General features: G+C 42.3%; 1 protein-coding gene across 6 annotated transcripts in view; it reads left to right on the top strand.

Moving 5' to 3' along the window:
* RPRD2 (regulation of nuclear pre-mRNA domain containing 2) overlaps positions 1–12,112 on the top strand; it is a 92,432-nt gene extending 80,320 nt beyond the window's left edge. For 2 of the 6 annotated variants that reach the window (XM_041755114.1, XM_041755113.1), the window contains 3 exons: positions 714–914; positions 5,443–5,862; positions 6,765–6,993. In XM_041755114.1, the coding sequence (XP_041611048.1) occupies positions 714–914; positions 5,443–5,862; positions 6,765–6,853 (710 nt within the window). In that variant the 3' untranslated portion in view covers positions 6,854–6,993. Of the gene's footprint in view, positions 1–713; positions 915–5,442 lie in introns of all 6 variants that reach the window. The other 4 variants (XM_041755112.1, XM_041755111.1, XM_041755110.1 and 1 more) reach the window with 2 other exon arrangements.
* The last annotated feature ends 3,662 nt before the right edge of the window (positions 12,113–15,774 follow it).

Raw genomic sequence — 15,774 nt, 5'->3', positions numbered from 1 at the left:
GAGGTTGAGAGTTTAAGCCCCATGTTGGGTGTGGAACCTACTTTAAAAAAATTAAAATGTAAAGGTGTAAAGGAAGTTGCTTATATAATCTCATTTTAGGGCAGCCCTGGTGGCTCAGCGATTTAGCGCCTGCCTTCAGCCCAGGGTGTGATCCTGGAGATCAAGTCCCACGTCAGGCTCCCTGCATGGAGCCTGCTTCTCCCTCTGCCTGTGTCTCTGCCTCTCTCTCTCTCTCTCTCTCTCTCTCTCTGTCTCTCATGAATAAATAAATAAAATCTTTAAAAAAATAATAATAATCTCATTTTAAAGGTCATTTCAAAAGCAAACAACTTATTAATCACTTAGAATTATGCAGTGACTGAGTTACACAGGTGTAATGGCTCTGATCATAATCAGCCATTAAGATTTATTGAACTCCTATAGGCCTCTGAAGTATAGGTTCTTGGTATAGAAAAAAGAAAAGGTTCCTTTAGTCTCTTTCTACTGACTTTTTTAAAACGAATATGTATGAAAAGAGCTTGTTTATTTTAAGGGTGTTCCAAGTCAACAGGAGCAGATTTTAATTAATTTTCAGTTTTTCCTTTGTACAAGCCATGATATGCCTTATTTGTGGATCTGTCACAGAAGCATTCCTGTTTGAGTGAGTGGAAAGTATCACAAATTCAATGGTCATTTTGAGTCGAATTTTCTTGAGTTATTCTTTCTGCCACCAGGGGTCAGTCCTGCATCAAGACCTTCTCCAGGAACTCCAACAAGTCCCAGCAACCTCAGCAGTGGCCTGAAAACACCTGCACCTGCCCCAACAACATCTCACAACCCTCTGGCAAATATCCTCTCTAAGGTGGAGATCACCCCAGAGAGCATTCTGTCTGCTCTTTCTAAAACCCAGACACAGTCGGCCCCAGCGCTGCAAGGTAAACTGACATGGGCCAGAGGGACTGGAGTTGTGAATGCTTGGCTTAACCCTGGATTCCATTTCTGAAAAATCCAAAGCCATGAAATGTATAATACAGTTCGCTTATTATCTTCTTTATATTTATCATGGCATTGATAGAATTAGAAAATGTCAAAGCTGAAAGAGAATACTGTCTAGTCTAATCCCCTCTTTTTCAGGTGAGTAGATTGAGGCTAGTGAGGTGATGTGATCTGCTTAAGGTCACACATTTATCTATTCAGTGATGAGCTGAGACTAAAAGCCAGGTTTTTTTTTTTTTTTTTTTTTAATTTTTATTTATTTATGATAGTCACAGAGAGAGAGAGAGGCAGAGACACAGGCAGAGGGAGAAGCAGGCTCCATGCACCGGGAGCCCGACGTGGGATTCGATCCCGGGTCTCCAGGATCGCGCCCTGGGCCAAAGGCAGGCGCCAAACCGCTGCGCCACCCAGGAATCCCAAAGCCAGGTTTTTTGATTGGTGTCCAGTGTTCTTTGACCTACAGCATGACCCCTCACCCCCATGCCCAGGGGTTGCATTTATGTGAGCTCTTATGGAGCTATGTTGAGATTTACATTTTTAGTGTTAACCAAATCTAAAGAAAGTTTAAAAAGGTCACTCTACTATCAAAAATCTTATGAGATGGGTGCCTGTGTGGTGTAATCTGTTAAGTGTCCCACTCTTGGTTTTGATCATGACTTGATCTCAGGGAAGTGAGATCAAGCCCTGTGTCGGGCTCTGCACTTAGCACAGACTCTACTTAAGACTGTCTTTCCCTCTTCCCTCCACCCTTTTTTCTCTCCCTCTCTCCCTCCTCTTTCCCCCTCTCTCCCTCCCTCCTTTCTCTCTCTCAAATAAATGTAAAAAAATATTAAAAGGCATGACTTTCCTTTTTTATATCCTAATGTTTATAAAATTATAGAGGCCTGTATTATAGGTACAGCACATCTTTTTTGTGTTCACCTACCTATAGTATCTACCTTATTTGAACCTCTCTATTCACCTTTGCTAATTATGTACTTTGTGTCTAAAACTGTCTGCTTCTAACATTTTTTTCATTAAGTTTATCTGCTCTCTCTTCTCAGACCCTACAAATACCGACATAATCTTTATTTAGCACCTAAGTATAATTACGTAATGAATTTCATATAGCAGAGCAGTATATATATACATGTATACACATATGTATATATGTATATACATATATATGTATGCATGCATATATATGTATTGTGTGTGTGTGTGTGTATAGCCATTTAACTCTCTATAGAGGTTCTCATCCAGGAGCCTCCAGGGGACATTTGTCACTATCTGAACACATCTTTTGTCACAGCTGGGGTGGGGGTGGGAGTACTACTGCATCTAGTAGGTAGAGGCCAGAGATGCTATGAAACATCCTGCATTACACAGAACAGCCCCCACAACAAGAATAATCCAGCCCAGAGTGCCAGTAGTGCTAAGGTTGAAACACTCTGCTTTATATGAATATAAAACATAGCCATTCTGTAAATGGATCACACTAGATTATAGTGAACTTTGCCTTTAGATATTGGAGAATTCTGTTACACAGAATTAAATACTATTAACTAGTAATCCACAGCTGCCATATATTGGCACTAGCAATAAAGGATTAATGATATACTACAGCATAGCTAATAGTATGAATTTTAGAGTTAATTAGTCTGAGGGATTGGCATGGTTCTGATTCTCCTTTCAAGGCCCTCTTCTGTCACCATCCTGCAGTTAAGGTAAAAATGTTGAACTCATTTGTTTTTATTAGCCTCTTACATAGATATAATAATATTTACAGCTTTTCCTTTCAGTAGATTATTGTACCAGTGTTATGTGGACTTTCTCATCAGGCAATCAGGCAACATTTGAACAGAACTAGGTGTGTTCTGACAGAATGTGTTTCTGGAGACCCCAGAAAACCACCTCTGTGGAGTAACAGCGTAGTTCATCACCTTTCATTTCCTTGTGGAAAGTAGAATTCTTGACTTTTAAAAGAATTTGTCCGGCAGCTTAAATAGATGCATTCTTAAAAGACTATAAAAGGGATCTCTTACAATCTGATTGTGTCACCCACAGCTATTATTCACAGATATTTAACACAAAAGAATGACTTCAATTGGCAAAAGGTCCATAGAGTATGGCCTGTAAGATTGAAGAAAAGTAATATTTAGTAGTAAGAGACTATCTCACCTATTACCAGAAATCTGAGAGTGTCTATCTTTACAAGATTTCATCCCACAATATCCGAAAGATAAGCTAAAATATCTTTTAAAAATCACATGACATCATATATCACATTCTAGTGCTTGAGGACTTCTGTTTTTGGTATGAACAGTGGCTACTAAGAATTAAATGAAACTGTTAGTGGTGGAAAGTTATATAGCCAGAGAACTTTTTGGAAATGAAATGTGGATTTTATTTTTTTGGGGGTAATTGAAATAAACGATATTTCAATTATTCAGATATTAGTGAATATCTAATCATGCACTTATTATCTAGAAGTAGTTGGCAGTTAAAAATATTCCCAGGTTGGGGGCGACCAGGTGGGTGCAGTCAGTTGAGTGTCTGACTCTTGGTTTTGGCTCAGATGGTGATCTCAGAGTCGTGAGATCAAGCCCTGTGTCAGCCTCCTCACTTAGCACACACTCTCCCTCTCCCCCTTCCCCTCCTTTTTTTCTCTCTAAAATAAACAAATAAATATTAAAAAAAAAAAAAAAACTGTTCCAAGGATGGAATGATCTCAGAATTCTTCAGAGCTTGAGTCTCTTAGTAAATATCGGATTAAAATTAAAATGTTGAAGTGTTTCTTTGTTTATTAAAGTATCCTATGAAATACTATTTTCTTTGACCATAACATTATGAAGGAATAGTTTTAGTATATGACTAAAAGCTATAAATTTTGGTGAAGTATGCACAAAAAGTTTTCATTTATAACCAGAAATTGGGTGAATTTTCCAAAATACGAATTTTCGGATCCCTGGGTGACGCAGTGGTTTGGCGCTTGCCTTTGGCCCAGGGCGGGATCCTGGAGACCCGGGATCGAATCCCACATCAGGCTCCCGGTGCATGGAGCCTGCTTCTCCCTCTGCCTGTGTCTCTGCCTCTCTCTCTCTCTCTGTGACTATCATAAATAAATTAAAAAATTTAAAAAAAATTAAAAAAAAAAAAAGGGATCCCTGGGTGGCGCAGCGGTTTGGTGCCTGCCTTTGGCCCAGGGCGCGATCCTGGAGACCCAGGATCGAATCCCACATCAGGCTCCCGGTGCATGGAGCCTGCTTCTTCCTCCGCCTGTGTCTCTGCCTCTCTCTCTCTCTCTCTCTGTGACTATCATAAATAAAAAAATAAAAAAATAAAAAAAAAAAAAACGAATTTTCCAAAACACTTTGTCAAGTATTTTTGTAAAAAATTTTCTACAGGAGCAGTTTGCTTTGATGGGACTTCATCCTTTGCCCCAAAGAATTCTTTCTCAGAGCTTCTGAGGTTTTGTCTTATCAGTGAGTAGGGTTGAATCTCATCAGTGTCAACCTGGGTAGATGAATAATTTGTGAATTTTCTAAGCTATTAGGTGGTCTAGCTTTATAATTCTTTGTAGTGTGTGTTTGTATGTTTACTATTGCTACATTTTACAACCAAAAATGATAGGTAAAAGCATTGTTTCCCCAAAATCTAGCAAGAGATACTTGAAAAAAAAATGACCCTATTGAAATAAATTTCAGGGGCAGCCCGGTGGTGCAGCAGTTTAGCGCTGCCTGCAGCCCAGGGTGTAATCCTGGAGACCTGGGATCGAGTCCCACGTCGGGATCTCTGCATGGAACCTGCTTCTCCCTCTGCCTGTGTCTCTGCCTCTCTCTCTCTCTCTCTCTCTCTCTCTCTCTCTCTCTCTGTGTGTGTGTGTGTGTGTGTGTGTCTCATGAATAAATAAAATCTTTTAAAAAGACATTTAAAAAAAAGGAAATAAATTTCAGTGATGCGTATTCTCTCCACACACACACCCCCCGGTCTCTCCCTCTCTCCCTCAACAGTGCCCATTAACTTATTAGAGATAATTGCAGAGGCTGGAAAGGAAGGATTGGACAGAATATCTATTTGCACTTAGAGAAACAGTTCCACAGATCAAACATTAAGAAATACTGGCTTAAAGTGTTATTTTAAGGATAATTTTGCCTCCTTTCTTTTCCTGCCTTGTCTTGTTTAAACCATGAATGATTCTGACACGAAAATCTCCCCTTTCCTGTTGCCTTTATTGTGCCACGTTGAACTTATTTAATGGCTGTACTACAAACATTTCAATAATTTGCTCTCTTTATATTGAGAAATAGGTCCAGTATTTTCTATGACAGTTCACCATTGGTTGATTGGTCTAGATTCCCGTTGGCCTCATATTTTAATGTCTGTCTGGTTCCCACTGGAATGAATGGGAATATCCAATCAGCCTACATTGTTTTTATTATAAGGTAGGCAGTTGTTCTTTTTAACTCCTCTAATCTGTTTCTACAGGCCTGTCATCTTTACTTCAGAGTGTTACTGGGAACCCAGTCCCAGCCAGTGAAGCTGCATCCCAGAGCACTTCTGCTTCCCCTGCCAACACCACGGTCTCTAGTGTAAAAGGAAGAAATTTGCCCTCCAATACCCAATCCTTTATTCCCAAAAGCTTCAGCTATTCTCCTAATTCATCAACTTCTGAAGTCTCTTCAACATCAGCCAGCAAGGCCTCAATTGGGCAAAGCCCAGGGCTTCCAAGCACTACTTTTAAGCTACCATCCAACTCGATGGGGTTTACAGGAACCCACAGTGCTAACCCTGCTGCCGCACCTACTGAAGTTGCCATATGCCAATCTTCAGAGATCTCCAAGCCAAAGCTGGAGTCCGAGTCCACCTCTCCAAGCCTGGAAATGAAGATCCACAACTTCTTAAAAGGTAATCCTGGTTTCAGTGGCTTAAACTTAAACATCCCAATTCTGAGCAGCTTGGGGTCCAGTGCCCCAGCAGAAAGCCACCCCTCAGACTTCCAACGTGGCCCTACTAGCACGTCAATCGACAACATTGATGGAACCCCTGTGCGGGATGAAAGGAGTGGGACACCCACCCAGGATGAGATGATGGACAAGCCCACATCCAGCAGTGTAGACACCATGTCCCTGCTTTCTAAGATCATTAGCCCTGGTTCCTCAACACCCAGCAGTACAAGATCACCACCCCCTGGGAGAGAGGAAAGCTACCCCCGGGAACTCTCCAATTCTGTACCTACATATCGACCTTTTGGCTTGGGCAGTGAATCACCCTATAAGCAGCCTTCTGATGGAATGGAGAGACCATCTTCCCTGATGGACTCTTCACAGGAAAAATTCTATCCAGATACTTCTTTCCAGGAAGATGAGGATTACCGAGATTTTGAGTATTCAGGGCCTCCACCCTCTGCCATGATGAACCTAGAGAAGAAACCAGCCAAGTCTATCCTGAAGTCAAGCAAGCTTTCTGATGCCACCGAATACCAGCCAATCCTCTCCAGTTATAGCCACAGGGCCCAAGAATTTGGGGTAAAGTCTGCCTTCCCTCCATCTGTAAGGGCCCTCCTGGACTCTAGTGAGAATTGTGACCATCTCTCCTCTTCCCCTGGGCTATTTGGTGCCTTCAGCATAAGAGGGAGTGAACCGGGGGCTGACCGGTCGCCATCACCGAGTAAGAATGATTCATTTTTCACCCCTGACTCCAACCACAATAGCTTGTCTCAGTCTACCACTGGGCATCTCGGTTTGCCACAGAAGCAGTACCCAGACCCTCCTCACCCAGTCCCACATCGTTCCCTTTTCTCTCCGCAGAATACCCTTGCCGCTCCCACGGGCCACCCACCCACACCAGGCGTGGAGAAAGTCCTGGCCCCCACCATTTCCACCACGTCGACGATTGAGTTTAAGAATATGCTTAAAAACGCCTCCCGAAAACCCTCAGATGATAAGCATTTTGGCCAGGCCCCCAGCAAGGGCACTTCAAGTGACGGTAGCGGTCTCTCAAACCTCACCCAGCCCAGCTTGACAGCCACTGATCAGCAGCAACAAGAAGAGCACTACCGCATAGAAACCCGAGTCTCGTCCTCCTGCTTAGACTTGCCTGATAGCACCGAAGAGAAGGGGGCCCCTATAGAAACCTTGGGTTATCATAATGCAGCCAATAGGAGGATGTCAGGGGAGCCCATACAGACCGTAGAGTCCGTCCGAGTTCCTGGGAAGGGAAATAGAGGACACGGGCGCGAGGCTTCAAGGGTGGGTTGGTTTGATCTGAGCTCCTCAGGCAGCTCCTTTGACAATGGCCCCTCAAGTGCCTCTGAGTTGGCATCCCTTGGGGGTGGGGGCAGCGGAGGCCTCACTGGCTTTAAAGCAGCACCATACAAGGAACGGGCATCCCAATTTCAGGAAAGTGTCGGCAGCTTCCGTTCCAACAGTTTCAACTCAACATTTGAGCATCATCTCCCCCCATCCCCCTTGGAACATGGGACACCCTTCCAGAGAGAGCCAGTGGGGCCGTCATCTGCCCCACCTGCCCCTCCTAAGGATCATGGTGGTATCTTCTCTCGAGATGCACCCACTCATCTACCCACTGTGGATCTTTCGAATCCCTTCACAAAGGAGGCGGCCCTGGCCCATGCCGCCCCACCCCCTCCTCCTGGAGAACACAGCGGAGTTCCTTTCCCCACCCCACCCCCTCCTCCACCCCCTGGGGAACTTAGCAGCAGTGGTGGGAGTGGTGTTCCCTTTTCTACTCCACCTCCTCCTCCACCCCCTGTTGACCACTCTGGGGTTGTACCCTTCCCAGCCCCACCACTGGCAGAGCACGGAGTGGCGGGAGCTGTGGCAGTATTTCCCAAGGACCATAGTTCCCTCCTTCAAGGGACCCTGGCTGAGCATTTTGGGGTGCTCCCAGGACCCAGGGACCATGGGGGCCCCACCCAACGGGACCTCAACGGCCCTGGTCTTAGCCGTGTACGAGAGAGCCTCAGCCTACCCTCCCATTCTCTGGAACACCTGGGCCCAGCCCATGGAGGAGGAGGTGGGGGAGGCAGCAACAACAGCAGTGGCCCCCACTTGGGTCCCTCACACAGAGACGCTATCAACCGGAGTGGTATGATTTTGCGGAATCCCCGGCCAGACTTTCGGCCTAGGGAACCTTTTCTCAGCAGAGACCCGTTCCACAGTCTAAAGAGACCCAGGCCACCTTTTGCTAGGGGCCCTCCGTTCTTTGCACCAAAACGCCCATTCTTCCCTCCCAGGTACTGATGGAAACCAAGGGAAAAGCATTTTGAACACTCTAGAGAGCATTGGAAGTAGGAGTTTGGTTTATTGTTGTTTTGTTTTCCTACCTTTGATTTTTTTTTTTTTTTAATGACAAAGGGCCTCCCTTCCAAATTAAAAAGTCATACATGCTTACATTTCACTATTCCATTCAGTCCTCCCTCCCACTGCACTTACCAACCTTCCCCAAGCTACTTGTATTTTAAAGGGATGGGGGGCGGGCAAAGAAACACAACCAAAGCCACTTCATTGGCTGGGGGTTTGAGGGGTGGGGGTGGGGGGACAAATCTTATTTTGCCCCATTTATTGAAGAGTATTACTACATTTGAAATAAAATTTCCATCAGTACAGAGAATAACATGTGCAATGTTGGGATGTTATTTTGGGCTTGGCTTATCAAGTAGCCAATAGAAGGATTCCTGTCCCCTTCTCTTTCCCATTAAGTAACTACTGTGACCAGTGTGGCTCCTTTTCCTGTATGCTCTGTGCCCTGCTGACAAGCCAAAAGATGTTGCAAGGGAGGATAGGTGGGAAACCATAGACCTGTCAAGTTTGTTTTGTTTTTAAAGACATATTGAAATTGGATTCTTTACCTTTCTCCTAAAATCCTAATTAAAAAAAAAAAAAATCAGCCTCTTCTTCTAAAGAACCATCAGTGTGACTAACTTTGTGAGATACAGATTTCATTCTATCCTGGTAAAAATTATTCCTCTTTATCCTTGGCATGAAAGAGCGGTGGCTGGATATAATCTCCAGGTTAAAATAAGGTGTAACTCCAATACAGAGTTACAGAAAGGAACCATCAACCGTGTGATGTGACCTGCCCATCCCTCATAAATGAGAATGGGAAACTCTGAGTTAGTTTGACATGTCTTGCACCAAGCTCTTGCTTCCTGCTTTTTTTTTTTTTTTTTTTTTTTGTGAATGACTTTTTCCCTCTCAGTTTTCATTTCTGCTTTCGCCAGAAAGAAAGCCATGTAAGTTGACAACTGATACAGAGGCACAACTGAAATTATTCTTAAATTTTTTATTAATGTAATAAGTAGACATTTTTATCATGGTGCCTCCCTAATGTGATATTTGTTGGTGATTTTTACAAAGGTTAACTACTAGGGGAAAGGAACTATTGGTCTGTATCTTTCCTCCTTGCCCTAGTCCTGGATTTACTCCTGTTCTTGTTATTTCAAAGGAGGAGGTTCAATAGCCTCTTCCAGTGCTTTACACCTCTTTAGGTGTGTCTTAATGACAAGTGGGTATTACTATGCATTTCTTTACAGAGAACCAGGAGGGCCTGAGAAACCCAGACTACCCCATTCTACAGCTAGCAATCTGTCACATTTTAAGGCTCAAGGCTTATCCTCACCTTCCACTCCCAATAGGAAATAATGTTTCTGCCCTTAGTCATTTTACACGAGAAGGATGTGCTTTCCTTCTCCCCAAACAGAAAGGCTTCTTTGTATTTCTACAACTAAAACTGGGAAAAAAGACAATCAGTATGCTTTTAGTGTCTGTTAACTTTAAGAACACTGAAAAGCAAAGATTGCTTTACTATTATTTTGTATTATTTACTGTCTTACCCCAGGGTATACACACTGGTAATCTCCAACTAGATAAATAAAACCGTATTGGTGTTTTTTTTTAGGGAATCCTAGCAAGTTTCATATTTTCTTCCAAGGGAGCATAGAACTAACTGTAGGAAGTATGAGAATTGTTTTGGATTCCTCTAGTGAAATATTTAAAGATGGGGGAGAGTGGACAATACAGCAACAGAAGATGATTCTTTGTGTCAGAATAAACCTGGTTTCAGAGAGCAGCTTAAACCAGTTGTGGGTCCTAGTTTGGGAGTTTTTGTGTAATTTATTCCATGTTATTTATTTGGGCTTGCCATGTGTTCTGTGGTTAGGAGGCTGCAAGTCCTTCATCTTCCTGATGGCATTTCTGGTCTTAAGTCAACTGTTCTGTCTTTGACCCTCTCCAGCCTCTCTGCCCTGTAGCTCTCCCCACAAAAATGCATGATACCATGACTTTATGTGTGGGATGGGGTATATAGTGTAGCAAAGCAAAGAAACAATATAGTTATCTTGAGTCCTGAGACATTTGTTTAGGGGAAAGTGTGATTGAGAATAAGGGTAAAGGTTGGGGGAGGGGAGGGGAGTTCTAATTGACTCAAAACTGAAACTTTTTTTGCAGAAATTAAGTGGGATGTTTTTCATTCTAGAATAAAAGAATGTGAATTCCTTCTGCTGCTCTTGTTTAAGCTAAAAGTAGTGTTTACTTGAAAAGGCTCTCTATTTGATTTTATCAGAAAATGTGGGATGTCAGGAAAGTGGCTTCCTAAATGTTGAGGCAGGGTAATTGTCCTCAAAAGCATGATGACTAATACATGGAAAGGAAGACCTTGTACAGTTTAAAAGATGGACTTTAAAGGGTTGGTGTTTTTTTGCAAGGTGTTTTGTTTTTTAAGCTACAAAATCCTCATTGAGTTTGTTTCGGGATGGAAGTGAGGATTTGTATGTGACTGTCAGCTGTTAACTTTAAGTCTGTCTACAGCAGTAAATGAAGACGACAATGTATATATGTGATATAGTGAAACAAAAAAGACAATTCTGGTATTCATAACATGAAACAAAGGGGTTTTATCCTTTCTGTGTCTGTGATTTAAAACTCCATGCCCATGCTCTGACTTTTGTATTTCAACCTGAATTTAAAAATGTAATAAATAAGATTTTTTTAAAGAAAGCATAATATAGTGTGTCTTGGCAAGGACATGATATATATGAAAGCAGAATATGCAGAGTTGTTACTAAGGTCCTTGGTGCTCACTGTAAAATCACAGACAGAGAATTGGTCGGGGGGTCGTGAATACACTGGTACCACTTAAAGCTCAGTGATACTATCAGAAATCAAGTCCTTAAGTATTGTATAAGAGTTTACTCTTAAGTCAGCTTAGATGAGAGCCCTCTCTCCCTGCTCCCTTTTCCCCTCCCAAAAGGTGAGCATAAATAGAATTTGGTTTGATGCCAGGGAAGGTAAAATGATCAGAGAGTAGGACTTTGATCCTTTCCGATCCCAGGAATACAATGTTTGTGATATATATATGGTACAGCTAACCTATCTAGATAATGTGAATATGCTAAACTTCCTAATTGCAGAATATTCACTATCAAGCCTGGAGTTACCGGTTCATGCAGAATTAAGCTTCAGCTGTTAATTGTTTTGAAGCCGCTGTAAATTACTGCTTTTTCCCCCTTTTCCTCCCTTCCCCCCTTTTTTGAATGGGCGGGAATGCCTGTTAAGATTAAAATTAGATATGTTGGATGATACTCTCGACGTGTTCAGTGTGGAAAACAAAACAAGTACATGCTTTAGAGGCAACAACAATGAAATCCTTTTGAAATGTGTATTAATATCATTTAATAAAATAACTAGTTCTGAAGGTTTGACATTTTTCTTTGAGATTTGGGGCTTTGACCAAGGGCTCCTGGCTTCTGTGGTGAGTGCAACTAGAACGGAACTTCTCCGGAAGCTGAAACTGCTGCTTTGCGGAGCGGGGCTATGGTTGGAAAATTTAAATTTTCTACGGCAAAGACCCTACTACATGACTGTCCAGGGCTGAAGGTGAAACCAACAACAGGATGCAGAAAGAAAGCCTGGATAGATCTCTGAAGATCTGATTGTATTGGCTTTTTGATCTAAGTGCAAGAGGTATCATGGGGACCATGTGTGCCTGCACATTTCTGAGGCACACAGATACCACAGACCACCCTTGTCCCTTCTTTGTGACCTTGCCTCTCTCCCAGCCATTCTTCCTTTTTTCTTTTTTATCTTTGTCCCCAATACTATGTTTTTGTTCTCCAGTTTAATAAAGTATGGTTTCCTTTGTTGTGTGGTTGGCTTCCCCCCACACACACACACATTGATCTCATCCAGGTGTCCCCTTTGACTTCAGCATTCAGTGTTCCTGAAGGCAATTTGAGCCTCTCAGATCTCCATGACCTTGTGGGTTTTCTGTTTGATCCTTTGTGTAACTCACTTTTGGAAAGGGATGGTGGGTGGGGTGAAATCATGTTCAAGAAGTGGTTGATAATGAAGCGGGATAATACTGTATGGATAATTATTTGTGTATGTCTTCAAAAAGTTGTACAATTGCCAGCAAAGAAGTATTTTTAAAGCAAGCATAGAAGGGGCGCCTGGGTGACTCAGTGAAGTGTCCAACTCTTGATTTTGGCTCAGGTCATGATCTTCAGGGTTTTGAGATTGAGCCGCACATCGGGATCCACACTGGATGTAGAGCCTGCTTAAGATTCTCTGCCCACCTCCCTCAAAAAAAAAAAAAAAAGATTAAAAGCACGCATAGAGTTGGCAGGAGCGGTGGTAGTAAGGGGTTCCTTCTGGTCAATTCTTTGCCCACATCTACCCGTCTTGCTGTATGTTGGCAATCTGTCATACGTAAGCCACACTTAACCCCTCTCTTGCCCCATCCCTTTTTCATACCCCAGTGAGGTTTAATAAATGGAATGTTGGTGTTAAGGGATAAAGAGTCACCACGTCTAGAGCCCACCTGGGTCAGTGGCAGGGTAGAAGGCTTTAAATAGCAGCCTTCGTTACATGAAGCTACATGCGTGTGTCACCAGACACTTAGGAAATAGCCTAGGAACACACCCAATATATAGGGTGTACAATTGTACTGGCTGCTTCTGGAATCTGGCTCACCCTTTTTCTTGTCCCCACTTGGAACCTTGACTTGCCCAACTGATTTCTTTCTCCATCTCCAAGGAAGCCACAGCTTTTAGACTTCTATAGTGGTCTTTCTGGGCGTGTTGAAAATGCCTAATTTCATCCCCCTAAATTGTCTTATTTAAGCCAATCTTACATAAGAGGGATGAGTTACCCCTCATGTATGTAGACAGTAACAAACACCATCCAAATGGGTGTTGGAGTATTGGGGCGTTTCTCATACTTGCTTATGAGTAACTGTATAGATGAGTCCCATCCCCTGCTGTTCACAATTGCTGAGTAATAACTCATTAAGTCTTCATAGACAAAGCCACAAGAGATTCACCTGAAAGTGAGATAGCAGCTCTTAAGTAAACATCCTATTCTCCCTTCCCCCTTGTACAAGTAAGGAGAAACACACACTCTTTAAAGGAAAGAAGCAAAGTGCAAGTTACATCTGGCTGTTAGGGGGAGAGGAAAACATTTTATGCTTAGGAGTCTGCAGGAAAGCCGGTAAGAAGCCTGGGATCTATTTAGGAATTGATACTGCAATTACTTTATCGCACTTTATCGTATACCTTTATTTCTTTTTTTCTCTCTCCCTTTGTTCATACTGTAACAAGAGTCAAAAGTTGAAAATACAGATGTGGGTGGAGGGACTAGTGAGCAGTGGCCAACAGAAAACACAAGTGCAGGCTGCAGGTTTCTGTTTGATTCAAAAGTGTCCTGGCTAAACCAGTCGGCCCTGGGTCTGTTGGGGTCATAGCAAATTCGATGTTCCAGCAACTTTACTTCCTCATCCCCACTCTGTCCCCTTTATTTTTGTGAATTACTCAAATCCTTTGCTGCATAATTTGTGGGAAAAATGAGCTCAGATAACTTGAAACATTCTACATTTTCCTAGCTGTATTTTGGCTGCAGTGGGTAGAAAGAAACAGATGCAGCATCCAGTTCCTTGTTTCTTCCCTGGCTAGGAATCCTTTACACTTAAGATCCTCTATCTTCCAGATAGCCAATCATTGTCATGGGCACTAGAGATTAGTAAAGGATTAATCTGAAACTTTGATTATTGGGTAATGGGCCTTAGTTGTACATTGCTTTATAGAAGTGTATCTAAGACCTTTCACATTACTTTGTGCTTGCCTTTTTATCTCATCAACCTAAGCTGACATCCCTGCACTGGCGCCAGACAAATAGAGTTGTTTTGGAGAAGGGAAGGTGTAGTAGAGATTCTAGATAAGCCAAAGGCTCATCCCTGTGCCTTGGTAGGAAGCTTCCCCCTCCTTTTTTATCAGCAAGTGTGGCTGGACTTACTGTTTTTGGCATCTTTTTGTTTGTTTGTTTTTGGCATCTTAAAGCAAAGTTAAAAGCTTGGCCCCATCCTACATCTCATCACTAAGGAATTTGTGTGTTGGGGGCGGCGGTTGTTTTTTGCTTTTAAATAAATCTAACCTCTCTACACCACCTACTGCACTTTTAGCCACTTGGCTAGTTCTCTGGGCTTCAAAATTATTTAGTGACAATGACATAAACCTTTATATATTCGACTCTCTTACGTTTCCTTTTTTTTTTTTTTTTTTTACACCTCTGGTATCTTTTCTACTTCTTGGGTGCAGGGAAATTTTGCGAAGAGCTAAGATAGACTTGGAGGTATATGCCAATGACAAGAGGAATTGGACTTTACCTTCAATGGAGAATATTCTTACATATAGTTTAGGAATACAAAAATAATACTTGTTCAACCAAAGCTTTAGCTAATTTGTGATGCTGATTCTAAGAGTAAAGCTGAGAATTTTTAAAAATGTGACCAGTGGTCTTGGATACCCTTAATTGAGGATTGCCTTTTCTCTGGACTCTGAAATCTGCTGGCATTATTTTCTCATACTTACTTTTCCTTAACTTTGATTAGAGAAAATCTAGTTAGATGCTTTTCTTGGCTTATCTTCTCCCTGTATATTTAAGGCCTCTTTGGCCCTCCAAGTGGCGTACCCTGCAGAAAAAGAGCTCTGCGATGCATTAGGACTATTCCAGTTGCTGAAAGGTGGCATGACATAACGCAGGTTTTGGATTCAGATGGGCTAGAGCTAGGGCTAGGATTTGACTTCTCTGAGGATCATTTTCCATGTTTTAAAGGGAGCATAGGAGGAGCATTTGTCAGGGTTGTTCTTGAAGTCAAATATGATAGGTGTAGCACTTGGCACATAGTAGGTGTTCAGTGATATTCTGGGTGGAAGGTAAGAGCAATTTTAGGGATAGACATTTCCCAGACAGACTAATGGGTTAAAATTCCTGAGGCTGACACATGGTAGTCAGAAGTCAGAAATTGTAAAAGAACTGGTGATTAATGAATAGGCTGTAGCTAGCTTGCTATTCCTTGATGGCTGGCTGGCTTGTTGCTACAAAAAGAATAAAATAACTCCTAACATTCCTTCCTCCACTGCAACACAAGTTACATAGGTGATGATGTTAGTCATTGATTGATGGGCATCCTATGAGCCCTCAGTTCAGGACATTGCACACAGTAAGTCAGTACATGTTTGAGGGATGAGTACAGGGAGCCGCCATGATTGTGTAGCCTATTTATTCTACCATCTTTCTACTATCCTAAAAGAGGACAGTGATTAAAGAATGTATGTGTCAAATGTATCCTTTGGAGTTTTAGGTCAATACAGTTATTGATACATTCTTAATTCAATAATTATTGAGAACCTATCACTTTGTTACCTGCAATATAACATTCCCATTCTTTTGGGTGCAAAGCCATCGGAAAAGTTCTGCCTGTTGTTACACTTTCTGAATGTCATTTTAAATCCTGTCTGCCTTTTTC

Source organism: Vulpes lagopus, chromosome 5 (genome assembly GCF_018345385.1).
Source record: "Vulpes lagopus strain Blue_001 chromosome 5, ASM1834538v1, whole genome shotgun sequence".
In the NCBI taxonomy this organism is placed as follows: Eukaryota; Metazoa; Chordata; class Mammalia; order Carnivora; family Canidae; genus Vulpes; species Vulpes lagopus.
The sequence above is the reverse complement of the archived record's forward strand: the minus strand, read 5'-3'. Positions and strand labels throughout refer to the sequence as shown.